Source organism: Carassius gibelio, chromosome A14 (assembly GCF_023724105.1).
Source record: "Carassius gibelio isolate Cgi1373 ecotype wild population from Czech Republic chromosome A14, carGib1.2-hapl.c, whole genome shotgun sequence".
In the NCBI taxonomy this organism is placed as follows: Eukaryota; Metazoa; Chordata; class Actinopteri; order Cypriniformes; family Cyprinidae; genus Carassius; species Carassius gibelio.
The window spans coordinates 24,598,849-24,623,158 of NC_068384.1; the positions used below are offsets into that span (position 1 = coordinate 24,598,849).

Genomic DNA, 24,310 nt, shown 5'->3' on the forward strand with positions numbered 1-24,310 from the left:
ATCCCGATCCTGATAGGCCCTTCATCGTGGAAGTCGACGCCTCCACCACCGAAGTAGGAGGGGTGCTCTCCCAGCAGCAGGGGAATGCTGAGTAGGTGTAACGGAGACTTGCCTCTGGTGATTATGTTTTGGTTGCACCAGCTACTAAAGCAAAGTCTGAAGTGTGGAAAATGTTTGACCATGTTTATAATGAGAATAATGAGTGAATAATGATGCACCATCAGTGAGCGCAGGAACGCGCTGAAGACATCAACAGTGGATTCAAATTATTTTCCTCCACAAAAACATGTAGACCTAGCCTAATCTCTGTGAGTAAAGGTTTTTCAAATGATAACAAAATATTAATTGAGTCTTAAATGCATAATGTGGAAAGAGTATTTACGCTAATGTTGGCATTTTTCTTTTATTAAATATTATCTGCTAGTGCGAAGCAAATCCAGCGCAGCCTTTAACCTGCTCGGGCCGAAACCTGTAGGGCTCGGGTCCTGTCGGGCATAACTTTTAAGGCCCAATTACAGCTCTACCTCATGTTCAGAAATCATAATGCATTGATTGATCTTTGAAACATTCCATTCCACCTAAATTTTGGTGCCATAAAAAGACATGGATTATAAATACGGATTAATATGCAATTACATTGACCATGACTTTTATACTTTGTGATGGGTTAAAATTTTAGTTGTGCAGATTTTCAGCGGATGAACTAAAATGATGAGAGAATATTTAGGATATCTTTAAGTTGTGTCCAGCAGGTAAACAAAAGTCTTGCGTGTTTAAAATGACGTGAGTGTGAGTAAATGATGAAAGAATTTTTACAGTCACTTTCAAGTGAAGCAGGATATTCTATGAGGGTAAAGGACGGTTTATATTTAATTTATCCATCTGAATATTTTAGAAATTCCAAAAGACGGTTTTCCATAAAATAATGAAACAGACCCGAATTCAAATTTTCAGTAAAATTTAAATAGTACAAAATGACAATAAAATTGCAATCAATTACCGCATCAAGTATTGGTAAGATGTTGGTAAGTTTTACTTTCTGAAGAATGTAATTATAAAGAATATAGTAAAAAATGACATAAGATCCATCTCCGTTAGAGCAATAACTGGATGAATATACAATCTCCTAATAATTGTTTCTCTCCCCCCTTCCACCTCCTCTGCAACTTTAATGGCATTATAATATAACTATTATCATGTCATGCTGTCCATCTATTAATGATGCTTTTTATCTTGCACGAAAGACATATTTAGTGTTTCACTAATGATGCATTTTTGCAATTCCTTCAGCAGGTGTTGGATGGGAGGTGGGGGAGTTGTTCAGATCACTGAGATTCTCCACTCACAGATATGCATCACTATCTCTATGACTCAGTTGTCGAACCCGTTCATGTCCCGTAGCAGTAGGTGTAACCCATGGTGAAACCCCAGTACATGGGGTGTGAGTGTGTGTGAGGTCAGCAGAACGCTGGTCATTGGGTTAGTGAGGATCCAAGAGACTATACACACACCACTTGGTTTTGATAAAGAGCAAAGAGAGAAGAAGCTGTTCCCAATGACTGCACTTATCTGCTTGTTGATTTTGAGGCACCTGTCTACTATAACACCTACATTCCGTACTTGGGGAGAGATGAACTGATTTAGAGATTCAAGGTCAAGGAGATAAATAGAAAAAAGGACAGGAGCTAAAACAGAACCTTGTGTCACATCACAGGAAAGATTGCTAAGAGAAGACGAGAAATGTCCTATTTTTACAAATCTATTGGTTATAAAAGATTTAAACCAGCCTAAAACAGCCCCCCCCCCAACCCAATGCAATGTTCCAGCCAAGAGATACAAAAAAAGGATTGCGTCAAAGCAACTGAACAACATTCATTAGGAAAACAGTGTCTCAATAATGCAAAATGACAGTTATATGCAATTCATCATTGAATTCAGTGATGTCATCTCTGTTCAGTTGAAATAGTGTCTGTGCAATCATTTGCAATCAAGTCAATGATATCGCTGTAGATGAAGTGACCCCAACTAAGTAAGCCAGAGGCGACAGCGGCAAGGAACCGAAACTCCATCGGTGACAGAATGGAGAAAAAAACCTTGGGAGAAACCAGGCTCAGCTGGGGGTAAGTTCTCCTCTGACCAGATGAAACCAGTAGTTCAATTCCAGACTGCAGCCAGAGGTGCGCACAAATACATCAAAAACTATTTTGTTACAAACTACAAATACTGGCTCATGAAATGTAACAAATTAAAATACAAAATACTGATGTGAAAAATGTATTTAAATAAAATACAAGTAATTAGTATTTTGAAAATACAAGATACTCTCACAATAATCTTAATATGTCTTTTTTTATTACTGAAAGGTCAATAACACAAATAGTAGCAATAACACAAATATGAAAAATGTGTAAATTCTAAATAAAAATAAAAAAGCAAAATAAAAAAGCATAGGCATTTCTCTAAATCCCAACAGGGCCTGAAATAGCTCCCTCTGACGTAAATGGCATGTATAGCTGAGTTCACATCAATGGTGTGGTAGGCTGCCCTTAATAGCAAAACTTTATTGAAAGGTCAATAACAGAAATAGTAGCAGTTGCAATTTACACAGCCATAATTCAAATTACTACACACCAAAGAGTAAGCTCTATTAATAGCTGAATGAAATCTATTCACTTTAAATCAATTACTTCTTCATAATTACTACAGGAAAATGCACACCATATTGCTTTACTGAATGTACATTAAATTAATGCCTTTAAGCATACTACAGTAGGCCTATAGCCTGACCTTTAAAATAGATTTTGAGAGTGGTAGTATATATTATTCTCCCGGGACCACTAGGTAATCAGCTCATTAGCTCAGATCAGTGGAGAACTAACGTATTACTGCAGAAAATGTTGGGGATAAGCTAGTACTCCATGGGGGAAAAATAACAGACCGAGAATTTTCATCACAAAATCAAAGTTACATTTTAATCATAATATATATGACTAATCATATTAATCATAATATGTGTGGGTTTGTTTTACACTCGAGACTCTGACTGCCCTGACCGCGTATGCCTTTTCCATAGTAGATTCACGAATTCACATCTATGTATATTTAATACAGTAAGGTTATGCATATTTGGCATGCTGTCCATGTGGAGGGCTCTGAGCTCGGGATGTGGCCGAACCCAGAGTACTCCCCCTCGTTGTGTCAATATATTTCATGTGTATTACATTTTAAAAAAGTGTAAAAACTGCAGATGGATGTTATATTGTGAACGCTTGCTTAGCATGGAGCGTTCAGTGGAGTTACGAACGTCGCGTTGGCGCTGTTTCATAATAGGTATGATGTCCTTTTATTAATGAGAACACAGTGCATTGATCTCATAAGGCACAATTATTTTCTCTATAATGCCGTTCAGTGTGCAATATGTGTGTGTAGACTGTATAATTTTTCACATCACAAAACACTTTACCTTAATGCCGTTTTTAAGAGGAGCAGCGCCACTTCTTCTCCTGTGTTCAAAACCCATTCTCTTCTTGGAGGAAGCCCGGTCTACAGGGTGTCACGTGATTTTCGTGCATCTAACCTGGACATTGCAATTGCCAAAATCGGACCGAAAATATGGCAAAATCATTTACTATGGTGATAAGCATATGGTGATTTTTCTTAAGTATTTAAGTATTTGAAATACTCTAAATACACTCCCTCAAAATATTTTGTTACAAACTACATTTTATTTTTTCCACACCTGCAAAATACAAACTACAAAATACACTAAAGTAATTAAATATGTATTTAAAATACATTTAATTGAAATACTGCCCATGTCTGGCTGCAGCAAAGTCAGATTGTGCAGAAGAATCATCTGTTTCCTGTGGTCTTGTCCTGGTGCTCCTCTGAGACAAGGTCTTTACAGGGGATCTGTATCTGGGGCTCTAGTTGTCCTGGTCTCCGCTGTCTTTCAGGGCAGTAGAGGTCCTTTCTAGGTGCTGATCCACCATCTGGTCTGGATACGTACTGGATCTGGTGGCTACGGTGACCTCAGAATAAGAGAAACAGACTAATATTAGCATAGATGCCATTCTTCTAATGATGTAGCAAGTACATCGGGTGTTATTGAGTGACTCATGCTTACCTCTCACCTGGATTATTGCAATTCCCTAAACTTTGGTATATCTTAGTCCTAAATGGCAGGCCAACAGGTCGTTCAAAATGCTGTGGCAAGATTCCTGAAAAGAAAGAGGAAATATGATCACACTACTCCCCTCCTGATATCCCTTCACTGGCCTATGATTAATTGTATAATTGATTTAAAAAAGATTTATTTACTTCAGATTCCCAAACCCAGCTAAAATCGAGGGGAAACCGACAGTCTACAGCGTGTGACTTTTTGATTCAGTGTAAATTGTTCATATTTATCAGATCTATCACAATTCAAAATAAAATAAATATAAAAATGTGGGTCTATCCATTATAAAAATGCTTGTTAATAAATAAAATGATATTTTTATGATAAATTTCTAATTTAAAATCTGAATTTGTAATAATTAGAAATGTGCTTTTTTTATGCCAAGCTATTTAAACACTCTTAAAAAAAAAAAAAAAAAAAGTAAGCACAGTATAAAAAAAAAACAAAGATTTTTCAAAGCAGTTTTGTTTTAAAATATTCATATTTGAAAAGCCATGTCCACCAAAATTAGTCAGTGTGGTGCAGGCAAGCTATTTTGTTTAATTTGTTTTAACGTTTTTTAATTTGTTAAATTTTTTGCTACAAGTTTATTAAATCCAAACATTTGTAAAAAAAAAAAAAAAAATGTTTCTGAATCATGAATACAAAGATTCTTTTTTCACATTTTTAAGTAGATTGTTCTGGGGTTTACTTTTTTATTATTATTCATCATTGACTTCAAACTGTCTACAGTAGGTGGCACAAGCTGTTATTTTTGGAGGCTTTTTTAGGCCATTGTTTTGTCTCCAGATGCACACCATGTGTTTTTCCTAAGGCATTTTAATAAAAAAAAATAAAAAAAAATCTTAATTTTACTAAGACGGTATCCTTTATTAAAAGCTAATCCCTCTCTGTGAATCAGGGCCTGTATGTATTGAAGGCACCACAAAGTTTGTTTGTTTGCTTTTGTTTTGTTATTTAAAAAAAAAATGGAATCACTTTTTTTACATAAATGTGATGCTGTTTTCTGGTTCAAATAGTTTGTTTAAATCATGTGAGGGGAAAAAGTTTATATTTGCATGTAAACTGAAGGATGTTGTTTATGTTGAGTGACCTTTTGATTCAAAACCATATTCATTGCAATCCTGTAGGTTCTCTGATTGAAAAGAGTAAAAATCAAGACTTAACTCAAGATTTAATGTTAAATAAATGTTGATTTTTATGACCATCTAGATCTATTTTTCATCATTGAAATAACATTATTTGAGGGTGTAAGCCTGACAAAAAAAAAAGGATGTTAAACTTCAACACTGATTCAATGATAATTTGGTTGATGCATTAACATTGATTCAGCGTTGTTGATTCAATGTTGGTTTGCTATCTGGGTTGTGACTGAGAGAGCAGGATCTAGTTTTCCTGTCGACTGAATTTCTGGCATAAAACCTCAGGATCCAACATTAATGTATTTGAATGTGGTAGTTATGCTAAGAGCAAAGGTTTTTGTACAGTACATGCTTATTGTAAAAGACAGCATGTACCGAATCGGTTTTCAGTCCCAATTCAGGGAATTGTTCGTTTACATTTCATAACTCTTTTCTGGGCTACTGATGTCACTTTGGCCATTAATGGCGACCTCTATTAACTGGTCAACTGTTGAGGTTAAGTAAAGTATACCTTTAAATTTTAAGGAAATGCCATTTTCTGTAAATACAGTTTGTAGGCTATGTGAGCACATTTGCAGTGTCTAGGCAAAGCACTCAATGCTGGGGCACTGCCCCAAAACAGGGTGGCCATCAGAAATAATAACTATAAACATCTAAGTGTTAATAAGCTGCAAATGTTACCTTAAAATACTATTTCTATTTGGTCACCCTACACATTAACTTAATTCCAATGATCACTTTTCAAAATCAGTCAAGAAGCATAGCCTAATTGCTCTTACATAGCATAATAGATGCTTACATAGGTACAGCATGTTAGCATAGCACAGAATCAAAACCTGACAAGATTAAAATCATGTTTTTGCACCATAATTTTAATGTCAGTCGAGTGTTTGAACAAATCTTCTGTAATCTGATATGACTTCTTATCACAGTCAGAAAATATATTATTTGAGCATTATATAATATCTCGATTACCATTGAATTAGAGATATACTTATGAAAACATTTGAAAACATGCACTTACACATATCTAACAATTGAAATGCTTCATTATACAGATAACATATTTTTTTACTATTTCAAATAAAAAAGGAAAAAAATTTAATAAAATGGCCAAAGTATTGTTAGTGTAATCTATTAACTACATATAACTACACATAAAGCCATCTTTTTACTTAAGTATCTACCAGATATGGGTGTCCGATGACGATTCATTTAAGTGCCACCATGGTGAATCAAACTGAACTTGATGACGTAAATGTCATGTGAGCAACATGTAAGTCTTCTAATCGCTGTGCCAAGAGAAATCTGATTCACCCACCAAATCTTGCAGACGTTGTTGAATAATTTTGTCCCATTGCTTTTATGGACTCTCTATGGGCTTCTCCTTTGATGTCATTCCTCCACGTCCCCCCGATTACCTCATAGACAGTAAAAGATTGTCTGCGAGCTTCTCATCCTGTCCATACGGTAATTTCTCTACTGCACGACAGAGAGTCGCAGGTTATGACGCAATCGTTAGCCTATTTTTTTACAAAAACTGCTTCTACGGGGCCACAACGTAAGATACAAGGTAACGGGGCCTTTTAATACATTTTCGTGTTTCTTTAGAAATAATGAATGGACAAATGGAGTCTTTAAATGCCTCAGATGTAAAGTTATTCGCTGTCAAAGTGACGCCAAAATGAATGGGAGTCAATGGAATGCTAACAGCAGGTGGGGGTCCGCTAGCCAATCGCGGCGCCCAGGGGTGCTTCAAAAAAATATCAAACCCTGCCCCCCTGATTTGAACGCTGTGAAGTTCTGATTATTTGATTGAAGGCATGATAAATAAATTAAAATTTTATGAGGTAAGTTGAACAAACCAAACATTTTGGCTAAAGCTAGATAATTCCTTACATTTATATAGCGCTTTTCTAGACACTCAAAGAGCTTACATAGTCAGGGGGTATCTCCTCATCCACCACCAGTGTGCAGCATCCACCTGGATGATGCGACGGCAGCCATATTGCGCCACAACGCCCACCACACACCAGCTTACTGGTGAAGAGGAGACAGAGTGATGAAGCCAATCAGCGGATATGGGGATTGTTAGGAGGCCATGATGGTCAGAGGCCAATGGGCGAATTTAGCCAGGATGACGAGGTCACACCTCTACTCTTTTAGAAAGACATCCTGGGATTTCTAATGACCACAGAGAGTCAGGACCTCGGTTTAACGTCTCATCCGAAGGACGGTGCTTGTTGACAGTATAGTGTCCCCATCACTACACTGGGGCACTAGGACCCACACAGACCACAGGGTGAGCACCCCCTGCTGGCCTCACTAGCACCTCTTCCAGCAGCAACCTAGTTTTCTAGATGTCCGTGTGTCATGAAGTGTGTGCGTTTGTCACATGGTCGCTTGTTTATTTGTCGATTTCTTGCTCGGTATTGTTTTACATGAAAAACGTTGATAAATATATCCTGTTTGGGTTGGATATTTATTTCATCAATATGTGATAAACAGGTCTGTATTCACGTTTTGATGCTAGACATGTTTTATCATAATAAGTGATGGATATTTAGTCATTACCTATTTAATCCATCAGGTGTGACGGTGTACCGAAGAAGTAAGGTACAGTGTAACGACTAGACGGTGTGACATCACACGGCTTTTCAATCAGCTTTATTTTTAAAATACCTTTGCTTACATTATAAACACTTCTCTTCACTCTGGTACATTCCCCACATAATTTAAGCAGGTTTGGATAAACACGCTGCTTAAAAAAAAACCCTCTCTAAACCCAGGACTTTTAGAAAACTACATACTGGTATTCCCCCTCTTCCATTCATTGCAAAGACACTTGAGCGAGTTTAAACACAGATCAACCTCCTGGACAGCAACCAACCTGGCTTCAAAAGTAGCCACTCAACTGAGACTGCCCTGCGTTCGGTTACTGAAGCCCTGCGACTGGCAAGAGCAGCTTTAAAATCTTCAGTACTCATATTGCTGGATCTGTCTGCTGCTTTTAAAACAATTAATCACAAGATTCTACTGTCCACCCTCAGAAAGATGGGCATCTCTGGAACAGCACTCCTGTGGTTTAAGTCTTACCTTTCAGGTAAGTCCTTTAGGGTGTCTTGGAGGGGTGAGGTTTCTAAGTCAAACTTCTTGCTACTGGGGTTCCTCAGGGCTCAGTGCTTGGACCACTTCTCTTCTCCATCTACATGCTTTCATTAGGATCTGTCATTCAGAAGCATGGCTTTTCCTTTCACTGCTATGCTGATGGCACTCTACTCTACTTCTCATTCCAACCAGATGACCTGACGGTAGCTGCTCGCATTTCAGCCTGTCTGAGTGACATTTCTAGCTATATGAATGACCATCACCTTCAGCTCAACCTTACCAAGACACAACTGCTAGTAGTTCCAGCAAACCAATCATTTCATCACAACTTCTTTATACAGATGGGTTCGTCAACCATAACTCCTTCTAGGACAGCCAGAAAACTAGGAGTTGTGATCAATCATCGTTTGAGCTTCACAGATAATATTGATACAAAAGCTTTTTCTGCAGATTTAGACTTAGACCCTTCCTTTCAGAGCAAGCCGCACAACATCTTGTGCAAGTTCACGTTCTCTCCAGACTGGACTATTGTAATGCTCTCTTGGCGGGATTTCCTGCATGTTTTGTCAAGCCTCTTCTGCTAATGCAGAATGCAGCAGTGAGAGTGGTCTTCAATGAGCCAAAAAATGCTCATGTTACTCCTCTCCTCATCAGGTTACACTGACTACCAGTAGCCGCTCACATCAAATTCAAGGTACTGATGCTTGCCTACAAAATGACAACTGGCACGGCACCAATAAACCTAAACTCACTAGTTCTAACTTGTGCGCCCTCCAGAAGCCATCCCAAAGAGGTTCAAAATCACTATCACAGACCTTTTCCTGGACTTTTCCCAGCTGGGGGAATGACCTAATAGTGATAAAAAAAATTGTGGGTGGATTTTTATCATTCTAGTGTGATTTTGCATAATAGGTGGTCTTTATAAAACAACAGATTCCAAAAGAGCAGATTCCAATTGGCTCAGGATGTTAGAATTCAATGTACTGCAATGGTTCCAAGCAATGATGTACATTTGAGCAACAGAAAAAAAGGAAGTTAAGCAAAGGGCCTGCAACTTGGCATAAAATCTGGAATGCAGCGTTTATTAGATAATAGGTTAAACAATGTTGGGCAGTTTGTCAGGAACAGTAATAGCAGCAGCTGCAGGAATCACAGCACTAGTGGGTTTGTTTTTGGCCCCGTTCACGTTTGGTGTTTCGTTGGTGGTTTCAGGTGCTGGAGTAGCTGCAAGATACAGCATGTACCATCACTTACATAAAGCAGAAAAAAGACAATTATACATTTGTGTACATTTTATTATGTTTTGTTATGAAAGTGCTAAATAAATACACAAAATAACTTCTAAAAATAAAACTGTATTTCTAACTTTTGGCAATGTTAACAATATTGTTGTAGGACAATGAAATGTTCAAATCCTTCAAAACTGTCATATGTGGATCCAGTTACAAGTTGTGTCTCAGCAGTTTTTCATTTCGTCAAATTCAACTCAATCGATCTGATATTCTGTCAGCTGTTTGGTTTATTTCTTTCACTCCGTTTTTTAGCTCACTAATTCCTTTCTGCATATCATTAATGAATTTCTCTGCTTTCTCCTTGAACTCTCTTTTATTTATTTGCTTGCGTGTGGGTTTTGCAGGTTTGTCATGTTGCCTCTTGTCGTCTTCGATAATCTCTTTGAGGATATCAGGCACAGAACTAATGTTGGCGATCATTTCTGAAAGCTTTCCAGACAAATGCACTATTTTAGACAGCCGGTCACCCATTTTACTACTGTCATGTTCCCGAAAGAGCCTTTTTTCAAAGCAGTAGGTAAAATGTTCACTCAATGCCTGGGTTCTGTGGTCTAATAGTGAAGGGTCTCTCAATAGTTCCTCAGTACGCTGACAGATTTTTTCCAGCATGTCAATAGTGTTGTTAATTGTATCCAGAAATCCCTTAATTTCGTCTTTAATGGGTCGTTTTAAGATCTTCTCCTGCTGTGTTTTCCTGTTTAGTCCAAAAGCAACACTTAATGCAGAAACTACAGCCATAGCTGTCCCTGCTGCAGAAAACCATTCAAAAACTGCTTCATCAATGACAAAAAATGATAATGCCAACAACACCATCGCAGTTCCTCCAGTTATTTTTGCTCCTTTCAGGGCATAAATAGCAATTCTGTAACCATTGTCAAACTCATTGATGAGATCACTTATTTTCTCTATATGTTTGTTGCATTCTGGAAAAATGTCCTTTTGAAGTCTAGTCAATTCTTCTTTGAGATGAATAACACTTGATCTAAAAAAAAAAAAAAAAAAAAAAAAATCAGGGCATGCGCATTCCGTAATACAAATATTTATGTATTGTTACATGTAGTCAACGTGTATATTAACTAATGAAATGCTATATACAGAATACTATGTATAACATATAACAACACAAGTTTGTATAAATCCTATGCATCATGAAAACACATAACAAACATAAACATAACAACATAGTAAAACAATATCAACAATCTCTTACGACATGTTAACCGGTTCCTCCATGCTTCCGCGCCGATGGTGACCTCTTGGTGAAGCCATTGTTGCTGTGATTAAACAACACAAGGGTTATTTATCATCTGTTATGTCAAGAGCAGCTAGGACTACATTGCAAATAGCAAGATCATCATGCAAACAGTCAAACCTGGCTAAGTTACGAATGCTTTATTTCAACCCGACAGAGAAACCACAACTCAACAATGAACTTAATTTCTCTGTGGTGCATCTCAGTTTTCAGTCAAGGAGGTGTTTATAAGACTCAGAATGATAAAAACACACTCATGATGCAGACTGGAATCATGTCACACTGTGTTCATTCAGTTACGCCAGAACTGAGCTGCCAGAAAACATGATCAAACTAACTGCACCGGCACTGTCAGATGAGAACAACACCTGAACCGATATGAGCTGTATAACGACTTCATCTTAATGAAACTTAATGATGAACTTTGGAACAGTGACGTAGTTATTCTCTTTGAAGCCGTCAGTTTGCCTTAGCTTGCTGTGCTTAGTTTGCCCACAAGGTGACAATAATTATAATATGTATGGACAAAATTTTGAATTCTTACATTGCAAAGCCATTATTTTATCACTAAAGTCATCTGCTTATGCATTTGTCTTTTAGATAGTACATGGTAATGTGGCAGGGACAATAATAGCTAAACTTTAACCTCACCAGTTAATTTGAAGTCAACCGTTCACCTCTGTTGCAAGAGGATCGAGGAAGTAAATCAGTCAGATGATAGAAAGTGTGATACTTTTACTGCTTTTGTTTAAGAGGACTTTTATTTTTCTCTGTTGTGTTAAACGTAGCCACAGAAGCGTATATAGCGTATATAGTTCAACTTTACACATACATCAGTTGAATTTAAATGACTTTTGCACAAAGATCATTTTGAGAATAATCTAATCAGGAATAATACTCACATTTCAGTTAGAAGTCTGAATTTATGTGATTACAGCAGAATTCATGTTAATGGTATTAGTTTCACATTTTCCTTCTTCTTTTATAGTTTTCAGGAGCACAAGCCTCATTGTTATCCCATGGAGAGGCTAGGATCTTTGCACTAGAATCCGGTGAACTGTTCTGGAAATGGAGGGGTTGGTCATGTGACGTCAGTCAGAGGGTTTGTAGCCCTCCCCAGATACTGTGCTTTAAAATGTGTTGCGCGTATACATGACGCTGCGTGGTAGTGATGGCCATACTGCTTCAAAACCTTCTCAAATCTTTTTTACCTTTTTTAAGAGTGGGTCTGAACACGTATCAAACTGAAACCACAGTCAATTAATCGATAATAGTAGGCTGATTTAAAACACATTATGCAGGCACTTATTTATGGTATTTTATTGTTTAATTGTATGTAATGTATTAAACTTTCAATAAAACATTTGCAATGGGTTTCGGCCTGAGACACTTGATGTTAGAATTAAAATTTTAAATTTAATAATAAAACAAATGACAATTGTTTTCTGCAAATTCTTGTTCTTGATCTTCCCAAGTAACACTGTGGTAAATTTTATGTTGCTTTATTGTTACATTTTTTATAATTGCATGCAAAATTCACGAGTAGCCTAATTCTATTTACCTTGCCATATACAGACATATTTTACAAATGAATAAAAAGGTCAAATCAAAAAGATAATTATAAAAAAATTATTAAATTATGCAACAGTGAAGTAAGATGACAATCACCACACTGGTCCCTGGGGAGATGTTGAACATGAATCTGGTGGAGTTTGCAGAAAACAATTAGATTGGACCTTTTTATTATTATTATTTTTAAATATGTTTGTATGGCAAGGTAAATAGGATTAGGCTACTCATGAACAGTGATGGGAATAACGGCGTTATAAATAACGGCGTTACTAACGGCATTACTTTTTCCAGTAACGAGTAATCTAATTGATTACTCTTCTCATCTTAATAACGCCGTTACCGTTACTGCCAAAAAATGCGGCGCGTTACTATAACTGATGATGAAGCTGTTTTTTTTTTTTCATCAGACCAACTAGATCTCTGAGCGAGAGGCAAATACTTTTTTTTTTACTGTTCTTCCTTGGTTAGTGGGCAGAGCACGAGACAAGCGCATAAATGCTGACGATTGGCTGAGGTAGAGTAAAATTTCATTGTAAGCCAATCAGAGGTAGAGTTGGGCGGGTTTTCGAAAGCACGCATAGTAGTGATGGGAATTCGGCTCTTTTGACTCAGCTCACTGAAAAGAGCCGGCTCTTTGGCTCACAAACGGCTCTTTAAATGACTTTGACTATAATATTTCAATTTTTATTACATAATTATTTAATTTCTATAGGCTAAATTTGAAAAAATTTAGTTGGCTCTTCAGATATGCGAGCCAGCTCCCGAAGTTCAACTAAAAAAGCCGGCTCTTAGAGTCGGCTCATTCGCGAATCGCGAACGACTCATCAAAAGCTCATTCGCGAACGAGTCGATCCATCATCACTAACGCTCATTCGCGAACGACCCATCATCGGACAGGACAGGACACACAACGAACAACACAAGCCAGTCAGTCAACCAGAGACAGGTATGGCGACGAGCCCAAATAATCCAAAAGTAGCCTTCTCTAAATAGAAGTATATACATTACTTTTTCCTTCAAGAAATTAAAGAAACAATAAAAGGAAATATCAAAAGTTCCCAAAAATCTATCGTGTTATTTGCATTGATCCACTATATAAACATAATATCTACATACATGCCATTTGATTGGAGGCTAGTCTCACTTTGTCCCACAGCAACTTTTTTTTTTAGATGTGTGTACAATGTTTCATGTTTCTGTTAATAATGTATTGTATTAAGTGTCCATTTCATTATAATATTCAGATTTATCATAAATAATTGAACATGCACATGTATTTTAAGTTCCTTTAAAGAGGGGTAGAGGTGGGGTCACGTTTGAGCATTTAAAATGTAATTTTACTTGAAAGTAACGCAATAGTTACTTTCTTAAGTAACTAGTTACTTTAAAAATTTGTAACTGAGTTACTAATTTAGTTACTTTTTGGAAGAAGTAACTAGTAACTGTAACTAATTACTTTTTAAAAGTAACTTGCCCAACACTGCTCATGAATTATTAAATGAAACAAAAAAGCAACATAAAAATGACCACAGTGGTACTTGAAAAGATGTAGAACAAGAATTAGCAGAAAACAATGTTTTTTTCTTTCTTTCTTTTTTATAAAAGACAGTAGGCTAGATCTTATATGGATAGTTCGCACAAGCTCACGTTCTGTATTTCTATAATAGCCCATCGGTATACTACTGACATGTTTTAGGATGGATGGAAATGTTTTACTCATACTTTCAAACCAAATGTGCAATTACCGAAATATTTTTTTTTCTTTTACTGTGAATTCAGATGTTGATAGCTAAATTCAGTAATTATTGTGAAACTTGATGTGCTACTGTCACACAATGCAACAACATTAAATCTGGCAGAACACTGGAAAAATATTTGCAGGGTATTTATTGTAGTTCTGTTTTTAAACCGATGACTGTCGTGTGAGCGTCACCCAGTGGAGAAGCAAACGCTTCAAACGGAAGTTGTTTTTATCTCTCAGATGACAAGTTCCGGTTGGGCAAATTTGAACGCAGCCGGTGGTTTAAAGTTCTGCTCATTTGATTGAAGGAGCGATAAATAAAACTACATTTTATGAGGTAAGTTGAACGAACCAAACATTTTGTCTAAAACTAAATGTCCGTGTGTCATGAAGTTTGTGCGTTTGTCACACGGTCGCTTGTTTATTTTTCGATTTCTCGCTCGATATATTTTTTTAGACGAAAAATATATCCAGTTTGGGTTGGGTATTTATTTTATTGTTAAGTGATAAGCCTCTGTATTCACGTTTTGATGATAGACATGTGTTTTATCATAATAAGTGAAGGATATTTAGTCATTACCTATTTAAACCGTCAGGTGTAGCGCTTTTGAAGAAGTAACGTACAGTCTAGACGGAGTGACGTCACATGGCTTTTCAATCAGCTTCAAGCTACACGTGACAATTAATACACTTTTACTTAAAAAAAAAAGTCACTATCAGTCACCAGTGAGTGTTCGTAATAACTTCTGACAGCCATCCAGTGTGGACTTTGGTCAAATGAGGAAACAAAAAGATACACAATTACAACTTATGTGGAAGGAAAAGTAATATAACTAGTAGTGTAACTAATTATTGCCAGAATGTAACAATATATGACCCTGGAGCACAAAAGAAGGCGTAAGTAGCACAAGTGTAATGTAGCAATAGCCAACAATACATTGTATGTGTCACAATGATCGATTTTTCTGTAATGCAAAAAATCATCAGGATATTGAGAAATTATCATGTTACGTGGATATTTTGTACATTTCCTATCTTAAATATATCAAAAATGTATTCTCATTAGTACTATCCATTGCTAAGGACTTAATTTGAGCAACTCCGTTAAATTCGCATTGTTTTCCTTTGTAGATGTATTTTGATGTATCGTGATCAGTCTTTAATACTGTGATAACAGGAGAGTGATGTGCTCGGCTGCTCAGTAGTTTTCCAGACTTCATACGGCGATGGATCCCGGCACTGTATCACTGTTTCAGAGAGTGTCCGAAAAGCTGGGCTGGGACAGAGATGGAGGTCTCGATCGAGCTGAAGCCAAGGTGCAGTCCTTAAAATAAACACATTCATCATTTGCACAAACCCTATCCCAAGATGTCTGATTAGAGCCGGTCTCTGGCTGTTGTTTCAGTTGAGGAAGAGCTTGAAGAAGAACAGCTGTGATCTGGAGCACAGACCGCTGTCGGGGAGAGACAAGCATGTGCTGCTGACCTCAGACGAGGAGGAACTGGATAAGTGTACGTCTGTGGTGACGAATACTTTTGGCTTATATTCTCACAATATTAATGAATTTTGTGTTTGTTTGTATTTCTGTCACTAGTTCTTGCTGCAAAGGCTACCCCAAAATCCACATTTAAAAAGTCTGCATTAACTGCCCAGAAACCAAGGTGAGAATTTGATAAATTAATAAATTTGATAAATCTCAAGGATCGTATTCTCTGGCTGAAGTAATTTACAGTTTTAGCTAAGCTCTGTGTCCTTAATTTTGTTATGAAGTTATAGGATTGATAGACATTTCTGTTCAGAAGAGTGTTAATGTGTTTTAAAGAAGCCTCTTCTGTTCATCAAGGCTGCATTTATCCGATCAGAAATACAGAAAAAATTTGTAATATAGTAAAATATTAATACCACTTAAAATAATGTTTTTCTATTTTAATATATTTTAAAATATAATTTATTTCTGTGATGCTCCGCTGTATTTTCAGCATCATTCCTCCAGTCTTCAGTGTCACATGATCTTCAGAAATCATGATAATATGCTGATTTACTAGCAATGTTGAAAACAGTTGTGCCGCTTATTTATTGATTTATGGAACCTGTGATACTTTTTTCAGTTAAAAAGAACAGCATAAAAAAACAAAAAAAAACACAGACCCTAAACTTATGAACTATAGTGTATATTGATACGAAATATTTATATTTTTAATAAATGCTTTTCTTTTAAACTTTTTATTCATTAAATAATCCTGAAAAATTCATCAAAGTATCACAGGTTCCAAAAAATATTAAGCAGCACAGCAGTTTCCAATATTGATAATAAATCATCATATTTTTATGATTTCTGAAGATGATGTGACACTGAAGACCGGAGGAATGATGCTGAAAATACAGCTGTGCATCATATTTCACTATATATATTTTCTGTATTTCTGATCAAATAAATGCAGCCTTGATGAGCAGAAGAGACTTCTTTAAAACACATTAAAACTCTTCTGAACAGAAATGTATATCAATCACTTTATAACAAAATTAAGGACACAGAGCTTAGCTAAAACTGTAAATTACTTCAGCCAGAGAATATGATCCTTGAGATTTAAAGCAGCTGATGAATGTGTAAGACATCATAACTAAACAAAAAAAACTTAAAAAATCTTACAGATCCCAGACTTTTGAACATCAGTGTATGACACAATACACTATCATTAAAATAGCGGATGTATAATCCTGACATGAGAAAACTAAACCACTTTTTTCTCTCTCTCTCTTCCCACCCTAGAGAACCAATTCCAGTTCTGTCTTCAGATAGTGATGATGAATTTGAAACATGTAAGTCCTTTAACAGCTGCATTTCAATCAGACTTCTTGTTTTTGAGAGAGAGAGAGGTCACAGTCTTTACATTTGTATCTTCTCTAGTTTTAAATCGAGTGAAAACCCCAAAGGCTAAGCTCCATCCGCGGTCTGTGAGTAGCAGTGATGACAGGTGAGTGGAACATAATTTGCCTTAATCACGTTCTTCAGTGTATCATCATAACAGTCGACCGTTACTCTTCATATCTCACCTCACAGTCTGAAGCGCTTCATAGTGGACAGCCTGTCATCTGATGAGGATTTCGTCATTGAGAAGAAGCCTTCCATTAGTAAAGGTATGATTACTGATGCAGTGATGGATCAAGATGTGGGTCGTTTTTTGATGGAAGTGATGTTGTTTCTGCACAGGGAAAGCCAAGACCGCTAAGACTCCCAAATCAGTTCAGAAGACCGAGAAACCGCCTCCATCTGTCTTCCTGAGCGACAGTGATGAGGACCGAGACGCTGTTATCAAGAGCACCTGGAGGACCAGACACAGCCGTCCACCTTCTGAGGAGCATCACCCCTCGAGCGCAGGCAGAGAGGAGGACGTGAAGCCTTGTGTGCTCCCGCCAGCAGTCACTGTGACCACACACAGCGCTCCTGACGACTCGTGCAGCTCTGAGGAGGAGTTCCTGTCCTTACTGGACCGGGTCAGACAGAATCAGATCCTGGGAGGCAGTACACATGCAAGCCCGAGGCCTCCTCCAGGTACAGCTCACCTGTCACAGTCTTGTTTGCAGGGCTAGATGTGGCAACAGTCGGCTACCTTAAACATTCAGGGCTCACAAGCTAATTTTAAGAGCAAGTTTGGTTGGTTTGTGCTTTTAAGAAGAGAAACCCAGTTTATAACTTGTGTTACGTCACAGACACGTATATGTACTTTGCTTTTAATCACCAGTGATATAGCTGTCAATTAAATCACATGCAACTGACGGGAAATGGGGTAACATAACCACACTAGAGGTTTTGACTCTGCTAGAAAGAACTGCCACAGTCGATCAGAATGAAACTCAGATCTTCAAAGATGTGATTGTTTTGCTCATCGGTTATGAGGTTGTCAAACTGTGATGATGATCTGAACTGTCACGGGACGCCTGTTTACTACACTATATTACAATTAAATCCTAGTCTAATCATGACAAACTATATGTCGTTGGAAAGGTTTAAGACTCCTAAATAGATATTTTACCAATCTTTTCTTGTAATAAATGATGTAGAAAAAGTAATAGATTAATTTATGGCAAGAGTGCACCTCAGAAACCTACATCATAACTGACCATTGTCAAAAAAAGTCTTTGTCTTTTCCGCTCACACTTTAGAAATAATCAGAAATGATATATTACTTGAAATTCTCAAAATTCATCGCTTGAAACCCATTTTAAAATCAGACATTGCATTACCATGAAAATGGTACATCAAAATCATGTTACAAAATGTTTTCAGTCATGAATTATAAAAATGTAGGTTTGGATCGTGCACTTTCAAGTATGTGTTCAAAAATGTGTGTGACAGTTAAGGGGTTAAACACATCCTGTCGGACCGTAATGTTTATAATACTGCCAGAAAACACAGTTTAAGTGGAATATTTTTTTGTTGTATCACTTGAATGTATTTTAGATGTCTTTTTTTTATGTCAAGTTAAAATGTTTTCTATAATAGTTTAAAGCCGCTGTTAAAACTGCTAAAGAAATCGTCATATGTAATTGCAAATGGAAATGCCTAATTATATGCATTTTTTCCCTTTTAAGTTTTTAAAGCCGGTATTTTATTGTTATTTATCTATTGTGATGGATATTTTTAAGGCTGTTAAATATTGTGCCCAATTCTGAACTACAAAAGGAAGACCCATTTATTTTCTGCTTACATTCTCCCTCTGTGTAGAATCCAAGCCACGACCTCCCTGTTTGTCGACCCCGTCTGCTGTGGGTAAGACAGTTAAAGGACGGTCGATGACCCACACCCCAGAGCAGACGCCCCGCAGCAGACCAGTGAGCCAGACTGAGCCCAGAGCTGCGCCCCACAGCAGGTGCTGTGACCCTCTCCATCACCCCTCAGCTCTGCGTGCTGTCAGCTGTGATTGTGACATCATGTCCTGTTGTTGATTCTGTCAGGGTGCTGGTGTGTAAAACTCCCGGCTGCTTCCTGCAGTCCCTGTCTGTTCCTGGATCGCCGTACAGCCGCAGCTTCAAACTCAGCAAAGAGGAGCTCACTGACAAACTCTTCCAGCTCTACAACACCAGCGTGTTTGACAGTAAGGTACATGAGAAAACCATTCGTAGGAATAATCATTCGTTGTTTTCGCCTAGGCAAGGATCACTATTACTATTGCTAGTATTTAAGGTTAGGATTTGTTTAAGGTATGATATTTGATGAGCTGATGATAGAGCAGGTGAACAAATTCTGTAGACTTTCATTGAAGGTAGAGATCTGCATGCTTTGAATTGATGAGTGCAGGTGCAAAAGAAGTGTTGATGTGTGCACGGGAGGCGATCAGCACGGCTGCACTGGACAGAATGGGCCCTTTGGTGCCCAGAGTTTGCAGTGGACAGTTTTGGAGGAAGATTATATTGAAGAGACCTTTGAGTCAAACAAATAAGTCTCTGACTCCGAGAGACTGGCTGGAGCTGTTTTCTGTGGAAGCTCGTTTCTGACACTGAATAACAAAAGGGGAAAAGGAAAATCTTTTTTTTTTTTTTTTTTTTTGAATTGCAAGTTTATCTCTCCCAATTCCGACTATATAACAAGCAGTTGTGAGTTGCAGAATTGTGAGATATATTTTATAACTTGTAGTTTATAATGTTACAGTTTCTATGAAAAAAAAAAAAAATCAGAATTGAGAGAAACTCACAACTGAGTCCCGTTTTTAAAACTTGCATTGCAAGAGAAAAAAAATCAGAATTATGAGTTTATATCGATCAGTTTCAGATAAGAAAGTCAGAATTGCGAGAGATAAACTCACAATTGCAAAAGATAAAAATTCTCAATTAAATTGGTTTTTTTTTTTCTATTCAGTGGAGGAAACCTGTGTCCATAGTTTTCAACAAATCCAAGCAACCCAGTTCCATAGACAACTATGTTCCTCCAACACTGTGGCTATCTGGCTAAGTTAGATAGAAATTACAAAAATATATTTGTTTACGTCTGATTTTAGGTAAAGTTGGTTTTCTAATACATTCAGGCTTTTATCAGTGCCAAAAACACATTTCACTTCCCCTTCAAATCATTTAGTATCAATATATATTCCCACCCCTCAGCTTCCCGCTGACATGTCTGTCACGTGGAACAAGAAGATGCGCAAGACCGCAGGATACTGCATCTCGGGCCAGGAGCGTGGCTCTGGGGAGCGATACGCCCGCATCGAGCTCTCGGTCAAAGTTTGTGACTCCGCAGGTGCTTGTCATCACTGCTTGACAATCCTCCACAGCTCTCCACACTTGGGAATAAACACAATGTGTTTCCAATTACAGATCGGTTACGAGATACGCTAGTGCATGAAATGTGTCACGCTGCCACGTGGCTAATAAACGGCGTTCGTGACGGGCACGGGCCGTTCTGGAGACTGTATGCTCGTAAAGCGATGCTGGCTCATCCTGAGCTACCGATGGTGTCCCGCTGCCACAGCTACGACATCAACTACAAGTTCAACTATCAGTGTAACCGCTGCAAGAACACGTGAGTGCAGGTCTACTTTCAACATTATCTGTTCTTTAGACCATAAAAGAAATAGGTTTCTTACTACTGAAAATGTGTACAATTGAACAATTTACTCCTGGAGCCATGTTTAGATCCCAGTATCTCTGTAACTGAATCATACAGGGCCTTAAAAATGAAGATGCCTAAAGGAAGGCATTTTTACTCTACTGTAACTTGGCTCTGAATCTTGCCATTTTGACCAGTGGATTACTCTGTAAATATACATCTATGTCTTTTCATAGTTTGGATTTCATCGCCATACATGTTTATCTTTCTTCAGAAAAGGTCTTGACAAAATCTAAGATTTCTTTGGTTGAGTTTACACTGATTGACTATATTAGCTGGCAGTGGACTGTATAAATAAATCCCAATTCTGTCCCTAACAGTCAGTGTTTATGTCCCTCACAGGATCGGCCGTCACTCCAAGTCCCTGGACACCTCAAAGTTTGTGTGTGCTTTGTGCACTGGGCAGCTGGTGTTGTTGACCCCCTCAAAGCCGCGGGCGCCCACGGCCTTCGCCTCCTTCGTGAAGGACAACTACAGCTCGGCGAGACGGGACCTGGCAGGACAGAGCCACGCTGAGGTCATGCGCAAACTCAGCGCCGACTTCGCCAACAAAACACGTCTCAGTCAGAGCTGATCTCTGGTCAGACACACGAGTCACAGACACCTCAAACCATCTGCTGCATCAGTTTGAGTTCTGTTCACATGCAGAGAGACTCCATCAGACTATTACTATTGGTTTTATACTGTGAAATAGTTTTATTTATGGTTAATGGCCATAAAAGCCTTATGATATATGAGCCACATCCATGTTTATTTCCTCCCTGAATCTTAAGATCCACCTCTTGTTATTAAAGGGATATATGTGTCATTTGTTTCTGTTTGTGTCACGTTGGTTAGTTATTTCATCTTGTGTATGTTGTATTGTTTACATGTGTTTTTTGTTCAGAATAAAAAACGGATATTACATTCTTCATTTTTCCCTTTATTTCGTGCATGACTCCAAAACACTACAGAACATTTATTATTACAAATATGTGCTGCTTAATATTTTTGTTGATGTTTTTTAAATTAAACTGGGAGAACCAAGAGAGGCAATAAAACACCAATACTCAAAATAGTGAATATGAATGGGAATATACTTCAGAGTTATTTTACTCATAAGAATTTCTAGGGGTGTCCTTAATTGTGGCCAATGTGTATTAGATAAAAACATTTATTTCATTATGATATTTCCCCCATTTTTAATTCTTATTATCCAGAGAAAGGTTAGATGTTTGTGAATCAAAAGGATTAACAATGCAGATTAATTTTCACAGCCTCCTTTGATCATTTTTACCAGGGTGCCCATATTTTTGGGCATGACTTTATATAGATTACTTAGTCACAGTGTTATAGTGTCCATAAATACTTAAACATACCATGAGGCAGAAACTTAAAGGTAAAGTATATTTTAGTAAATCTGAAAAGAAAACCGTTTATATTTTAATAGTTATTTTTACTAATACAATCTTTTAAGTTTTCATAAATGAATGACAGTGTGTTTTTTGTGAGACATTTGGGGGTTCTTGAAAATTAATTTCTAAAAGGTCAAAAAAATAAGCTTTTTTTATGCAAAATGCATTTTTCGTTTATTTTGAAATATGATCCCAAAACATTTGCTTTCTAGGTGAGAATTATCCATGTTATGACAGATTGACACAATATTTCAGTGCATACCTCACACCCAATATGACTGTGTTACATGTTACTGATTATATCTTTACTGATAAGATTTGAGAATACAGAGTGTAAACCATTAACAACTAGCTGTTTGTCCAACCCACACCGATCTGAGATGATCACTGCGGCCGACAGGCATCAAGGTCTTGGTATGGTATTTCTCATACTCCTGTGCTTCTGATAAGATTCAGTACAAACTCGTTTTCTTCATGATGCGAAGGAATTCCTGCTGGTTAACTTCTCCATCACCATCTCGGTCTGCTTCATCAATCATTTCCTAAAGACAGCCATCTGTGAAAAATCAGTGTGATCTTTAATAGAGAAAGCCAGGGTCTAATACAGATCACAAGCGGGGTTTTTGTGAATAATCTTGTACCTGCAGCTCCTCGTCGGTCAGGTTTTCTCCGAGTTCTTTGGCCACTCGCTTTAGATTGCGGAAAGATATTTTTCCAGTCTCGTCATCGTCAAACAGCCGGAAAGCTTTAAGAATTTCTTCCTTGGAGTCCTTGTCAGCCTTGAGATTTCCAAACGATAATAAAATATATATTTTTTTGTTGTTTTAATCCTACCTGGCTGGAATAACTATACTTTTTCAAATTTAAAATTCTTACCATTTTATGAGTCATCACTGTCAGAAAATCACCGAAAGAGATCTTTCCAGTAGCATCCTTATCAACCTCTCCAATCATCTTCTTGATTTCCTCCTTTTTAGGCTCGAACCCCAGAGCTCTCATTGCCACCTGGAGCACAAATCTTCATTATATGCAGAAAATATGACATATAGAGTTACAGTGGAGTACACAGGTCTAATGCACTAGAGAAAATGATCTCAGTACACCATGCATTTTCCTTCTTCAAAAATTTTTAAAATCCTAAACCATTAATAGCTTGAAAGACAATCATCATGAAGATGTAACTGGATGTTTGGATCCCTCTGTGTAGAGATATACTGTATGGCCGACAGTGGCATGTGAACTGCTCGTGGCAGCTGTATTCATGGCATCATATCTCACCTTTAACTCCTTCACCTCAATATAACCAGAACCATCAGTGTCGAAGAGCTCAAACGCCTCTCGGATCTCCTGCTTTTGCTCTTCTGTCAGTTCAGCCTTTGGACTGGCTTTTTTACGAGGGGCCACTGCCCCCAGAGAGGGTTTTTTGGGACTGGTGGCCTGTGTTTTACAGAACAGAACAGACCAGAATAGAAGAACAGGACCAGACCTGTGCAGTGTTCATTACAACTAAAATGATGAATACAAGACACAGTGTAAACATAAAATAGACAGTGCACGTAATATATAATTCAAGCTGGAATAATATTGTTAGGGTAAATAAATAGATTTTACATTTGTATTTAATTAGCTTTGCTTGTAAATTCATACCTAAATGCCCTGATGACTATTTCCTATGAGAAGGAAAGATCAGTAGGGATAACATATATGGATACAACACAAACCCGAAGAAGGAATTTTAAATTTAATATCAATTAAACGGACGCTTAAAGAGAGTGATAGTATTTTTTTTTAATGACTCACCATCTTAACCGAGAGCAAGTGGAGAATAATAAACCTTACTATAACGAAGGCTTGGCTTATGAATATTAATTACGTTCTATGACGCTCGGTCAGTAGACCAAACTGATTGGCTGAATTGAAGACGTCGCCAAACCTTGGCTCATGAATAATAATTACATCACGCTCCCAGACGCTCCAGATAGCAAACTTCCTTAATCAAGTCATAGTAAGATTCGTAATTTCGTA

At 37.5% G+C, this 24,310-nt stretch overlaps 3 protein-coding genes across 4 annotated transcripts; 1 reads left to right on the plus strand and 2 right to left on the minus strand.

The window, feature by feature from the left end:
• Positions 1-9,713: 9,713 nt before the first annotated feature.
• On the minus strand, positions 9,714-12,032 carry LOC128027054 (uncharacterized). The gene is made up of 3 exons (XM_052614375.1): positions 11,877-12,032; positions 10,933-10,996; positions 9,714-10,704 (listed from the first exon to the last, which is right to left on the minus strand). The coding sequence occupies exons 2-3, from the start codon at positions 10,989-10,991 to the stop codon at positions 9,912-9,914; spliced, it is 852 nt and encodes a 283-aa protein (XP_052470335.1). The 5' UTR covers positions 10,992-10,996; positions 11,877-12,032; the 3' UTR covers positions 9,714-9,911.
• Positions 12,033-14,464: 2,432 nt separating this feature from the next.
• Positions 14,465-21,802, plus strand: LOC128026939 (germ cell nuclear acidic protein-like). Of its 2 annotated transcripts, XM_052614228.1 has the most exons (13): positions 14,465-14,624; positions 15,465-15,603; positions 15,693-15,798; positions 15,882-15,948; positions 17,058-17,107; positions 17,196-17,262; positions 17,349-17,425; positions 17,499-17,840; positions 19,014-19,158; positions 19,244-19,388; positions 20,387-20,522; positions 20,600-20,804; positions 21,234-21,802. In XM_052614228.1, the coding sequence occupies exons 2-13, from the start codon at positions 15,514-15,516 to the stop codon at positions 21,463-21,465; spliced, it is 1,662 nt and encodes a 553-aa protein (XP_052470188.1). In that variant the 5' UTR covers positions 14,465-14,624; positions 15,465-15,513; the 3' UTR covers positions 21,466-21,802. The 2 variants fall into 2 exon arrangements, with proteins under 2 accessions (XP_052470188.1, XP_052470189.1); XM_052614229.1 differs by lacking the exon at positions 14,465-14,624 and having other exon boundaries at positions 15,444-15,603.
• On the minus strand, positions 21,798-24,130 carry LOC128026940 (uncharacterized). The gene is made up of 5 exons (XM_052614230.1): positions 24,086-24,130; positions 23,564-23,722; positions 23,162-23,290; positions 22,927-23,064; positions 21,798-22,827 (listed from the first exon to the last, which is right to left on the minus strand). The coding sequence occupies exons 1-5, from the start codon at positions 24,086-24,088 to the stop codon at positions 22,738-22,740; spliced, it is 519 nt and encodes a 172-aa protein (XP_052470190.1). The 5' UTR covers positions 24,089-24,130; the 3' UTR covers positions 21,798-22,737.
• Between the last annotated feature and the right edge of the window lie 180 nt (positions 24,131-24,310).